This window comes from Cricetulus griseus, chromosome 5, assembly GCF_003668045.3.
Source record: "Cricetulus griseus strain 17A/GY chromosome 5, alternate assembly CriGri-PICRH-1.0, whole genome shotgun sequence".
Lineage (NCBI taxonomy): Eukaryota > Metazoa > Chordata > Mammalia > Rodentia > Cricetidae > Cricetulus > Cricetulus griseus.
In genome coordinates this window covers 44230762-44244415 of record NC_048598.1, presented here as the reverse complement: position 1 = coordinate 44244415, position 13654 = coordinate 44230762, and the positions used below count along the sequence as shown (strand labels likewise).

General features: G+C 31.6%; 1 protein-coding gene across 1 annotated transcript in view; it reads left to right on the top strand.

The window, feature by feature from the left end:
- The first annotated feature begins 397 nt into the window (after positions 1–397).
- Positions 398–13654, top strand: part of Brinp3 (BMP/retinoic acid inducible neural specific 3) — a 191532-nt gene continuing 178275 nt past the window's right edge. The window contains exons 1-2 of the mRNA XM_027417417.2: positions 398–470; positions 7085–7275. Of these exons, the coding sequence (XP_027273218.1) occupies positions 466–470; positions 7085–7275 (196 nt within the window). The 5' untranslated portion in view covers positions 398–465. The remainder of the gene's footprint in view (positions 471–7084; positions 7276–13654) is intronic.

The following is a 13654-nucleotide window of genomic DNA, read 5'->3' as shown; positions in this document are numbered from 1 at the left end:
TGGGCCCCTATGGTAACATGGGCAATGGACATGAGCACAGACCTCAGCTTTGGTGAAACCATGTATTCAGACATGTCCATCAAATTGTGAATTTTAAGAAGAAAAAAATAATAAAACATCCCAATGTGTGTGTTAGTGTGTGTGTGTGTATGTGTGTGTGTGTGTGTGTGTGTGTGTGTGTGCACCCATGTGTGATGGGGGAAGTGCTTCTGTGTATGTGTTTGTTTTATTGGTTGATAAATAAAGTACTGCTTGGCCAATGAGGAAGCAAGATAGGTGGGAATAGGAGTCAAGGAGGATTCTGGGAAATGTAGTAAAAGATACAGGCAGGAAGTGACATAGCTGGCAGACTCAGTATATAATCAAGGACAAGAAGGAAGTGGTCCCCTTTCACTCTTCCTCCTGTTTTCTGCTCTGAGCTGCCATGTGATCCCGAGATGAGTACACCAGAGGAAGGCATCCTCCATGTGGTAAGTCTTATAAAATATATAAATTTATGATAATTAAGACTGAGCTAGCAGATAAAAAAAATCCTAGTCATTGGCCAAGCAGCATTTGTACCTAATATACGTCTCTGTGTGTTATGTGGGACCTTAAAGTGGCAGCAAGCAGAACTTAGTCCGCCTGTCAGAAAACACCCATGTGGCAGCAGGGTTCGGGTGGCTTTGGCGTAAAGACTTGTTTCATATGTGTGTACTTTACATGAAACTTCAAAACATCAAGAATAAAAATGAATAATCAACCTCAGTGTTGCCTGCCTTGTGTGTACTGAAGTACTGAAATGCATATACACTGCTACTCTTCTGATATAAACTATATGGCACTAATATGACATTGATTGTGATTATTAAAACTGGTAGCATTTTTCCATAAAATTTGAAAGACTTCCTATTAAAGCACACAAAATATTTTAAAACAATAATAAAACTAGATTATTGTCAGTCATTACAGAGTCCTATAAAATTAGCTAATTTCAAAATCAGAATGAGGACAATTATATAAAAACAGTACAATCTTTAAAAATTTCTCAACAACTCAAATTATTTTCTTTGATAAAATGATATAATCAAATGTCCACTGTTGAAATCAGTGCTTATTATTTTACTGTGATCAACAATTGTTACTTGCTTTTACTAATCTACATTCAGTGTGGCTGGCTACCCAAAATGATGTAGTCATTTGTTGGCTAACATTGAGCCTACAATAGTAATATTTTATAAAAATCATATAAAGTATTGTAATTCTCCTATAGGGTGAAATTTTAATAGATTCCTTCTGTTAAATTCCTAGCTATGTTCCAGAAGGATCTCCAAAACTTTGGGTTTGTAAAAAGTATCCTCTGCTTAGGACCAAGAGAGAGAAAGGCAATAAATCTACTACTCTGCTACCTACTCAAACATTACCTCAATGAAATGCCTGGTTTCATAGTATTCTACAATATACATGGAGAATATTTTTTATTATCAATTTGTCTTTTGATAGATATTTAAGTTATTTCCATTTCTTAGCTTTTGTGACTACAGTGGCAATGAATATAGATGAGAAAGTATCTGTGTAATGGGATATTGATTTGTTTAAGCACATGCCAAAGGATAGCATAGGGGGTACTATTTTGGGGTTTTTGAGAAGCTACAACACTGAGTTTTATAGTGTCCATGCCAGTTTGCAATCCCACTAACAATGAGTGAAGGTTCCATATTCCTCATGTCCCCCTCAGCATTTGTTGTAGTTTGTTTTAATGATGTTTGGCATTTTGGGTAAGGTATAATGAAATCTCCAGGTGTTCTGATTTGTGTTTCCCTCATTACCAGGGAAAATTAATAATTTTAGAGATATATTTTAGCCATTTTTCTCTTGTTGTGAACTCTCTGTTCAGGTCCATGAGCCATTTTTTGAATGAGACTTTTTATTTAATTTTATTATTTTATTTTGATTAATTATTCATAGTTCAAACATTCCAGCCATTTGTAAAATCAGAAAGTGGCATAGTGATCATTGCAATAGCAATCAATTACATGTACAACAGTTACACATAATAAAATTATGGAAAATATCAATGACTGCAGTCAGTTTTTAAGATTAGTATGTTTTTACACATGCAATTACAAGGTTATTGTGATTAACAGTTGGCAGGTCACTTTATAGTACTCATTAAATATCTTTCATTGCTCCTTCAATAATGTATTTTGTTTTGATATTATATTTGTAAATTTAATGAGTATTGATAAAAATGAAATCATACTGAGCCAGGCATTGGTGGTGCACACATTTAATGCCAGCACTCGGGAGGCAGAATCAGGAGGATTTCTGTGAGTTCTAGGACAACCTAAAAAAATGAAATCATAATCTAACACATATCATGACATGAAAACTGATGCAAATGAGTAGTTAAAGTTAAATCTAGTTTTAGCATCTTGATTTTTCAAAATTTTAGTCAGCTTTTCCTAAAATATTGTGTTCAAATTTTTCCATATATATTATGACTAATTTTCTACCCTCAATAAATCAAAAAGAAACTGTGGTGATATTAATTGCATTGAACACATAATTACTTGACACAGAATTTAAATAAGAACATGAGAGAATAATGGCAATCTGGAAATTACATAACCATGACCTCAATGCATGCTGATGATGTAGTTTTTATTCTCCAACCTTTTTGTAAAATGAGTAGGAATAAAACCATAACTGATATTGTAAGTAAATAAATATATATGGATTAAATTTATAGATAATTTCAAGTCAGACTTTTTAGCAAACAACCATATGATACTAATAAATGAATAGAGATTTTATAAAGCCAAGAAGACATTTACATTGATTTTCTGTTTGAACTGGTCATGATTCATTCATAATCTATAGAATAGTTGAGCTTCTAAAAGGGCCAAAATATGTTAAGTTCTAATAGTGGTAACTCTATCATTTAAAGATTTCCAATGGTTATAATTGCGATTTATTTATATTCTGCTTAGTCTCCAAGTAGTAATGAATAACATAATGGACCACCAGAATGCTCTTGTTTATTTCAGTAATGCAACATCTGGATGGATTCCTAAAATGTCCTTAGATTTTATGGCAATCATACCTAATACCATGTTTTCAATTGTGCACTACCTTGTTTTGTTTTGAGGAAATTTAATACATGGTTGATTCACCTATGAGAAGTTTTCCTTCCTGCAAGGGAAATTAAAACTTTACTCCTATCGTTACAATTCATGTACAGATCTTATTTTCTAATTTGTTTGATGAAGTTTTCCTAGTGTCAAGATGTATCTGTCATGATGTTAAAAATATTTCTAGAGGGCAAGCCAGCAGACAAAACAATAATTCTATAATCTTAATGACTTTATATGACCAGCCATGTTTATTTTTGATTCATGGATATTGTTTGTTACTGCAGTCTGCAAACACACATTTGAAGACATATAGAGCAGTAATCAGTGTCTTCTTTATCAGAAAAGTGAACCACGTTGATGTAACATGTTCAAATGTTAGTCAAATAAAGCTACAGTTCCTTTAGGGAACAGTAGATGATGCCAACTGATTCCATGTCCAGGAAAGAGACAATGTGTTTTTACTAATATCTCTGAGTAGCACTTAGTCTCCAGAGAGATTTCCTTTCATGGAGTATTCTTTTTTACCTATTTCCAGGGTTGTTCCACTAGCTTTGTGTGAATTTTCAGAAAAGCAATTCAGAGGGTACAAGGTTAGATATCATTACAGTACAAATAATATTTCTAAGTAGAAATGACAGACCAATTAGATATTGTCAATTTCTCTTTTCCTCCATAAACTAAAAATATTGGACATACAATTATGTCATTTTATCTAACTCATCAAGAGAAAATATGAATAATGAGAGAGTAAGATCATCTTAATGCTCTGGCAATTAAGAAAATAATTCCTTGTAAATTACTAGAGCATTTAGTTGATGCTTGTTCACTGGTATCTACAATCTGCTATTATTTTTGGTGGGGAGGTTGGTAGGTGGCATTGAGAAAAACAATGATTGAAGTTTAAGAAATATTTTGTCCAAAATAAGGAATAAAAGGTGAATTGAGACAGTGAGCTTATTGCACTTGGTAAGCAGATAATCAAAACCATTGAAGGCTGAAGCACACTCCATAAGGGTGTCAACCACCTTAGGTTCTTCACATCAATGTATAGCATGTGTAAATCTAAGAGGAGTCAAATCACACCAAATGAGTTAGAGAAAAATTCATATCAAATGATAGTCTGAAATGAGTTGAATCATAAGAACTACCATGTGCTTGTATTTTATACAGAAAGAGAGATTTTAACAGCATTTTAATTTCATATCTTTTGTTCAGAGTATATCTCAGTATAATTTTCAGGTCCCTGAGGCTAGAGATTTACTTTGCTTAAATTAAATATACCATTTTAGATGATAGTCAAAACACAAACATCTTACATGGTTATGTGACATTTTCATGCATGAATACATCTAAATAACATGTGTAAATCAGGATAGACATTTCAGCCTCCTCCAATATAGATCATCTCATTCTAAAAAATTCTTTCTTTAGCTTCTTGTATATATTTTATATTATCATTAAGTAGTGAAATTGCATTAAGGAACTGGTACCTCTATCTGGAGTACCTATTGATCAACTTTTCCTCTGACTTCTCATCTGTTTTCCACCTCTTGCCGAAATTTCTTTCTCAATTTATAAGCAACCATAATTTTTAGATTTCACTGATGAATCAGATCACACGTTATTTTTCCTGGGTCTGATATATTTTACCTCCAATTCCAGTTAGTACAAATTACAGGATTTCATTTATTACAGCTGAATACAAGGTTACATGTTCTTAATGGATAAGCAACTGTTATTTAAATGTATACTTTAATAAGTGAGAATAATTCCATATTTTTGTTTAGCAAATAAAGTATCAGAAGTATATTATTTAATCTTGCTGACATATTGTCAATAATGTGATTATATATATACATATATATATACATATATATATATATATATGTGTGTGCGTGTTTATTTGTGTAAAATTACTTTGTTTATTTAAATATTTGAATGCATATTTCTACACATTGCACTACATTATGAATATAATATGAAACCATTCAGGAAAATTTTTGTAGAAGAGGATTTTATATTGCAAAAAATTTGACATCAACTCAATCTTAGACAGGTAATAAAGACTTGTGTATATGTGAAGTATTCTAATATATTCAGTTGTTAAAAGCTGTGTGCTTAATGAAGGACAGCACATTGAATGGTTTTAAAGAATCATACCAAATTATATAGAGAGCAGTTTTCTTCACAGTGTGGTTCCTTGAACAGCAGCATTAAGATTTCTGTTTATTATTCACCAATAAAGAAGAACAGAATTATGGCATTTGCAGGAAAATGAATCATGTTAAGGAAATAAATGCAGAAGGAAGGCTTAGAGAAAATAAGAGGCATGGAAGTAGAAGGGGTTTTTGAGAATAGAAAGGCAAGCAGGACAGACTGGAGTCAAAAGAGGGTAAACGAGGATGAAAATGATTAAATTATTCACAAATAGACAAATTGCATAATGAAACTCCACTATGCATATAATTAACACACAATACTAAATTTTTATTTAAAAATGTATAATGTCATTTCCACCTAACATCCAATGAACCATTAACTTCATAGTAGAATTCTAAAATATCTCTAAGAACTGCTGATTTTAAGAGCACTTGTTGAGGCAAGAGTGTCTAAAGCTTTATAAATGATCTAATAGGAAGGCTATTAAGAGTTACTCAAGGAAGAAATGAAGGAGTAAGCTAAGCTACTTTTGGGACAATGTCTTCTCTAGATTCCTTAGTGAATCTGACCTTACAACTAGTTTTCCAAAATTAGGTGTTTTTAAACTCCCAAAACACATTTACAAAATACACATATAATTATGAAGGCCAAGTTCTGACCTCTTATTTCTAGAAATACCTAAATGTCCCTCATTAATCTGTGTGAAACTTGCCCTACTTCTCTGCATCGAACAGCCCTTTCTCCTTTGAGTATTGGCTTACATACTGCTTTGCAGTGTTGCCCTCCCTGGCAATTAATTAAAAAATAGGACAACCCCACAGTACCGTTGGCTATTAGTGAAGGTGGGCTGATTAGTACTCAGGGAATATTATTTGAATAATATTAAATTTAATTCTTCCCTTGGTTTTATTTATTTTTGACACTTTGCTAAATGATAAAAATCAATGAAGATGGGCATTATTGTAGCATGGTTCTCTGTCACGAATGTATCCGTAATCATACATTTTTGCTTTACACTTTGTCAGTATCTTTTTAAAAAATACATATATGAATCCACAAATGCTTTGTTTAAAATAATCTGAATAGTCTGATATTAAGTTATCTATTTCACCATAGGATTTTCCTAAAGCTTAATGTTGATTTAACTGAAGTTAAATATGTCAAATTTTTATTGTATGTATTATGATGTCCCTGACAGGCATTTCTTTCATTTGACAAATTTGTAAAGCTATGAACCTTAAAAATTATTTAGGTGAAATTTGAGAGTTTTATTAAATGCATTTGATAAGGTTTATATGGATGAATCTAAAATGATTTGAACTACTATTGTTCATTTGATGACTTAAAAAAATAATATTTTCTGCATTTCTGAATTTTCTGCTACAATTTAAGAGTTCATATTCTAAAATGAATGGAAAGGAAATCTTTGGAGTGGTGATATCAAGTTTAGTGTTTTTATTGAGGTCCTCAAAACAAATAATCTTAAATTTTAGTATTCTTTTTGCTTTTTTAGTAACTACATTCATTTCCTTTAAAAGGAAGCAATGTTTATTAATAGGTATGTCCTGGGAAAAACTCGTAAGTGGAAGGTATTCCTTTAAGTAGCTTATTGTCATGTCACTGTGAGTTGGTTTGAATTCCTGTTAGGTGAATTATAGATGTGGCCTCTTCTACTCATAGCTCCTAAAACATTACTAAAAGCTTCAGTTGTTGTAATATAGTGGCCTCAGCTAAATTTCCAAGTGAAATTTTTCAAATAAAAATACTCAAATTGTGCAATTGTGAATAAAAATAAATTTGCTTTTCAGGGAGTTTGGCCGTTGGAAGGTAAATAACCTTGCAGTTGAGAGAAGAAATTTCCTTGGCTCTCCTCTGCCTCTTGCCCCAGAATTCTTCCGCAACATAAGGCTTTTGGGACGGCGACCTACTCTTCAGCAAATTACAGAAAACCTTATCAAGAAATATGGGACTCATTTCTTGCTATCTGCTACTTTGGGAGGTAGGAGACTTTGAAAATATCTGTGCTTGTGCTTGTTTGTATTCTCTGTATTCACTACACAGGGTCACTTAATCCATATCTCCACTGTAGACTCTCTTCATTATCAAAAATCTTGATGAACTGATCACTTAATGCCTTCTTTAATATTCACACTCATGAGAAAGATCAAAGTATTTCTTAGTGTCTTCCTAAAAGCTTCTTAGAGTGCCAATATACATGAAATGTATGCACAGTTGTGTCAATCTATTATACAAAGTGATATGGTAAATCATGTTTCTAAAATAAATGGCTTCAATGCAGGTGAGAGACATCATTTCTGGTAACAGAGAAAAGAAATTATTTTCCAGGATTATGTGGTAAAACTCTATTTTTAAAATTCTTCCCTGTCATTAACGGGTACTTAACTTATGATTATGGGAAGGATAAGAATATAACAGCTGACTGATAATATTTAAAGAAAAAATTAAGACTTTGGCATATTTCTTAGGTTAGTGAGGTTAAGAAATCTATGATTAACCCTGTTTAAATATGGGCTTAATAATGTGATTAGTAATCAGAAGCTTGGACAATCCTGAAGTATGTTTAAGGAAATAATAACTTAGAAAGAAAGTATGACATTGCCATAAAATATTTGTCAATCTTCCAATTATCTATATGTAATTATTTCGTGTCTTCCATAAGTTCTGCATTTTCCAAGGAGTGTACCAGTTAGTAACTAGCATTACTAATTCTATTATGAGACTTGTAAAAATGGACAAGGAGCTGAGGGAAGAGTATGTGCTTCCTTGTCAGCTTCTCAGTGGCTGTGCTGATCTTGTCAAAAAGTAGTGCTATGGAAGACTGCATTTTTTCATGGTTCTCAGCATTAAGATTTCAGTCTTTTCGGTTCTTAGCTTCCCAAATGCATCTGTCAGAAATTCAGGCAGTTAATTATTTATTTCAGGATATATCTCATAAGAAACACTTGTTTTCATTTCTAGGAGGGATACTTACAGCAAATCATCAAATATATGAAAATTTCCAAAATTTATCAGAGGATTCTCTTGTGGTCCATCCTTATTGCAGGATATTTGGAAATCTGAAACAATATATAATCCCTGTTTTATGGGGGATATCAAATGAGGCACTTACCATAAAATCTTAGCTTGCTGTGTTTGGGAAGTCCCAAATTATAAATCAAGTCCTAGTTTTCATCTCAAGCATCAAGTGTCTCTTTCTAATATACATGTAAATTTCTTAATTGCAGTGACTTTTAACATACCATTTAATTGTAAGTGTTCCAGAGGCCTTCCTTGCCATCCAGGAGCACAGCAAAACTCTATTTCTGAACTACATTATCATCATATTTTGCCTTGTTCATAGAATTTAAACTTATAAAATACTATAATTGTAAAATTGTTTGTGACCTCTTGCCTTCATTTCCTAAAAAACATGGATCTTGACTATGATTATAATAGTGGTTAGTATAGAATAGGCTTTGGTCATACTGGCTGTTCAATAATCATCACTACCAAGGAACAAGAGTGCCAAGTTTTCTAACTAATGGAAATGTTTATAATAATTATAGAGGATACTGGAATTCTAATCCTCAAAAGAAGAAAAAAAATCATAAAGCAAAATTTGTGAATTTCACAGAGGTTCATAATTGAAAAGAATCAGGGCCATAGCAAAATGCAGTATGTAAAACATAAGCAGATTAGAATAGGACATAGACCTCTCATATTTAGAATATTGCAGTAGTCTACCATTTCATGTCATGACTCTAAAAGTGCAGAGTGTAAGTTGTGGACAAAAAGAACAGGTTACTATATATGGATACAAATTCCCCATTTCCTTTTCCACAGGTGAGTATTAACCAAATAATAAGATACAGACAACAAATATATGCTGATAAGTTCCATCTATATCCCTATTTAAACTGAGTGAAGACATTGAAGTTTCTTTATTAATGTTTATGATTGTGCAATTTATTTATAGTTAAGGAGACAACAGCATTAGTTTGGATGTCATATGAAGACTTTGTTTAATAAATGAAGATCCCTTTAATGCAGCATATACTTCAGTTTCAACATGTGTGGTATTTAAGTTTCTGCCATTATGCTAGTAAATATATGAAAATGATAGAATATCTTAACAATTATGATTCTGTCTAATCTTTGTCTATTTTGATTTAAATGTCAACTACTACAAATACAATAAAATCTGAAGTGTAAAAGTAACAGTGCTTAGAAAGTTCCACTTGTAAGAAGTTGACGAAGATATGTATAAATTGTCATTGCTTTTATCAGCAAAACACTGTAACTAGAAGAATTTCCATCTATAAAATAATGTTTACAAGTAGGGAAAGCAGAAAATATTTGTATCTTTCATGAACTTAATTCTTAATGCATTGTTCCAATTTTGCTGATGTTTTAATTAATTTATTTATTATTTTAATAATATGAATGGTACTTTTGTTTTCTTTCACTGATTTTTTTGTTGTTTTTGTTGTTATTGCTGCTGCTTCTGGTACCAGTGGTCTATAAATAGTGTTTACAATCGTCATAAACCACTTTGGTCTTAACTTTTCAGTCATAGCAAGATATGTCAGTATTTAAACATCCCACATTGTCTTCAGCAAATATTCCAAATAATCCCAATAGAAACTATTAATACCAATGAAATATTAAATGAAATTTCATGATCCAAATCAACATAGGGCTTTATAATATAAAATAAGAATGTCTTAAAAAATAAAGCAAGAAAATTCAATGTACAACATATATAAACTAAAAAATTTAGGGATAAACTTATCCAATGATATAATAAAAATCTATTATGAAAGTTACAGAACACTGATGACAATAATTAAATCAAAACAAAACAATCAGATGTCAATTTGTATTTATAGATTAGAGGAACAACTATTTCTAGAATACTCTTACGACTTAAGCCAATTTGAGACACCATGAAATCTCTGCCCTTGTATTAGAGAAATCATTGACAGAAATGGAAAATAAATTTTAAAATTTGTATGGAAGTTACAATAAATCTTTTCACCAAAAGCTGCCTGAGCTCCACTGTCACTTATGAGCTTTATGACAGCCGCCTGCCAGAGTTAGGCCCAAATGAATACACAGAGAGACTTGTATTAGTTACAATGTTGCTTGGCCAATGACTAGGAGTCTCATCTGTTAGCTCAGTCTCAATTATCATACATCTATATATTTTATAAGACTTATCTTATTGGACGCCTTATTGGCATCCCTCCTAGCTGGTGGATCACATCATGCCGCTGAAGCAGGAGCCGAGGGGAAAAGAGAGCCCTTCCTGTTTCTCTTTCGCTTAAATATGAGTCTCCTTGCTATGTCACTTTCTGCCTGGATCAGCACTTCTCTACTACATTTCCCAGAATCCTCTTTGACTCCTAGTTCCATCTAACTTGTTGTCTCATTGGCCAAACAGTATTTTATTCAATAATCAATAAGATAAACATACACAGTAATACATTCCCTATCATGGAAGTAAAAGAAATCATTCAAAATATATAAAGCCATTTTGACATTTGAACAACAATAAGACAATGAACAATATGTGATACAAATTCCCAATCCAGAATAAAGTTCAAAGCCATGGTAATTCATCATAATAACATTTTTTTCATTATTGTTTATGCTTTGTTGATGTGAAAGTCCTGTTCAAGTATTCCCTTAGTTCATTGAATTGGAATCCCTAACCCAACCTTCTGATCATGGAATAATTCTTGAATTTAAAGATCAAGACATTCTGTATTCAATGATATTTTCTTTAAATGTCACCTGTAGATTCCTTCAGGACTTTCCATTTGCTAGAGTTAATAATTGAATTGAATTCAGTGAAATTATTAAGTAGGTTAAGCATATATACTACCTTCAATTAGACAGTGAAAAAGACTAATTACAGGCAATTTTAAAATTGTCAACATTGTAATTAGACTTACCCTGTAGTGTTTCTCTCGGTGTCCATTTGATTTGCAAATTTTACCTGATCAAGCATGAGACTAATATAATCTGTTTTTAGGAAACCATGAGATTTATAATAATTAACATAAACCAATTCTTTCTGTACCTTTTCTTCTCTCTTTTTTCATCTTGACCATATTAAAATACTAAGAGTAATTAAGACATCAACACACTGAAGGCTCATAAAAACAAAAAATGTAAAAGCATTATCATTGTTTTATGACAAACAGAATATTCACCATAATGTAAGCACTTCAAAAAAATAAATGGTCTGTATAATATTCACTGTCAATATTAAAGGCAAGAAAGTAAATAAGTGAAAGATGGTTTTTCCCAAAGATCCCAAGGGCATTATGCTATTGACTTAGGCATAAAATCTGGATACTTCATTTGAAGCCTTTAAAAAGATATTGTATGATAGATAAAACTGTTGATTGAATTATCTTCCTTCAGAGAAAATCCACTATAAAAAAACCTCCTTCAACATGCATCATTTTCACAGTGTGTTTTATTTTTATCACTTCCAGACTATTCATCAATGCAGTAATGCTACTTGCTGTTACTTTGAACAATGATATCTAAACCTCATCACTGTTTATATTTCTAAAATAGGTCATTCAATTTAAAGAATCTATACTTAAAAAGATTGCACTGCTTGGATGTATTGATTTCCAGCTATGGAATATATTTCATGACTGTTTTGTTTTCCATTTTATTATAATATAATATATAACAAATTCATATAGAAGAGTGCATGTCTGCAATGTACATGAAAATATAAAAATAAGAAATAAGGACAAAAAGATGACCTCAAATTGAAGGTATTAACTTAATTAGAGAGATAGTAATTTAAAATATTTGATTTTATTTCTGGTTTCAAATCCTCAAGTAAAGCATTTAAATAGTGTTGTTATCAAAACATTAATTATTTTATAAGATTATTATATCACACATGTACAATAATTTTAAATTTACCTGATTGATAGTTACAACTAAGTCTATGCTCTTAACCTCTTTCAAGAATTGAGAAATACCAGTACAAGTCGGATCTTCCTGCAAACCCTCTGCTAAAGGCAGAAGAGTTATAATAATTACACTTGTTCCTGCATCCTTAGGATCAGAAGCTTTTATTTCACTCTATTGCAATTTTGTAAAAATAATAAAACAAAGGAATTAAGGAAACAGTATTTTTTTAATGATTCAATTTGTTTGTATGTGTGGGGGAGTGCAAATCCAGATGCTATTCCTGTCATTAGTGTTCAGGAGAGTGTTCCATGGTACAGCCTGTGGTACAGGCAGTTTTGAATTTCCTGATACAGGTTCTGGGAAATAAAGTCTGGTCCTCAGCAAGAGAAACAAGTCCATTAACCACTAAACCCTATACTACTCCCCAGTAAAATTACTTTTCTAATAGACATATTATTAATTGGGTGAAATTTTGTTTTAGGAGCAAACAAATATGTTGCTCTTTATTACTGCAAAGCAAGTTTTAATAAATTTTTTTCTGGATGAGGCAAAATATATTTTACAATACAAACACCATTTTGATTGTACAGATTCATTAAAAGCCATAATTAAATATTTACCAAATAACACTACATTTTTGTCAGTTGCAAGTTCTCATGAATTTTTTCTTAAATTCTTGTGAGGATGTAGTTTTGTTTGCCATGTTAGAAAACATCATTTTAAAATATTTAATTTTTCTTGAAAACAAATGTATTTTCTTCAAACATTAATTGAAAATATGTGGTATCCATAATATTATTGACAGAGTAATTATATATAAAATATTTATTCTAACCCAATAAAAAATGAAGTTTGAGTACTGATGTCATTTTAATAGTTCACTCCATTTGACTATTTAGAACTTCTTCCTTTATGTATCTTTAAAGAAAGATTAGAAATAGTAAGATAAAGTTGTGATAAAATAACTTAGTGTTTCCTTACTATTCGTTGCATTCCCATAAAATTTAAAACTTAAATATTCATATTTAAGTCTAGAAATAGTCAATCTTTTTTATTTTTTCTTGCATAGGGTGTTCTGTATGAAGTGTCCCCATCTGTAATCCTTTGTCTTATGACACCTTTTCACAGTCAGTTAATGCTAGCACCATCCTTCCAGCTGGAACTCTTCTAAGGAAGCCTAAATTTCTTTTTTAAGATCTCTCTCTCTCTCTCATTCTCTCTCTCTCTCTCTCTCTCTCTCTCTCTCTCTCTCTCTCTCTCAGTGTTTTCTCTCTCCTCTCTCTCTCTCTCTCTCTCTCTCTCTCTGTCTCTCTCTCTCTCTCTCTCTCTCTCTCTCTCGAAATAGTCAATCTTTTTTATTTTTTCTTGCATAGGGTGTTCTGTATGAAGTGTCCCCATCTGTAATCCTTTGTCTTATGACACCTTTTCACAGT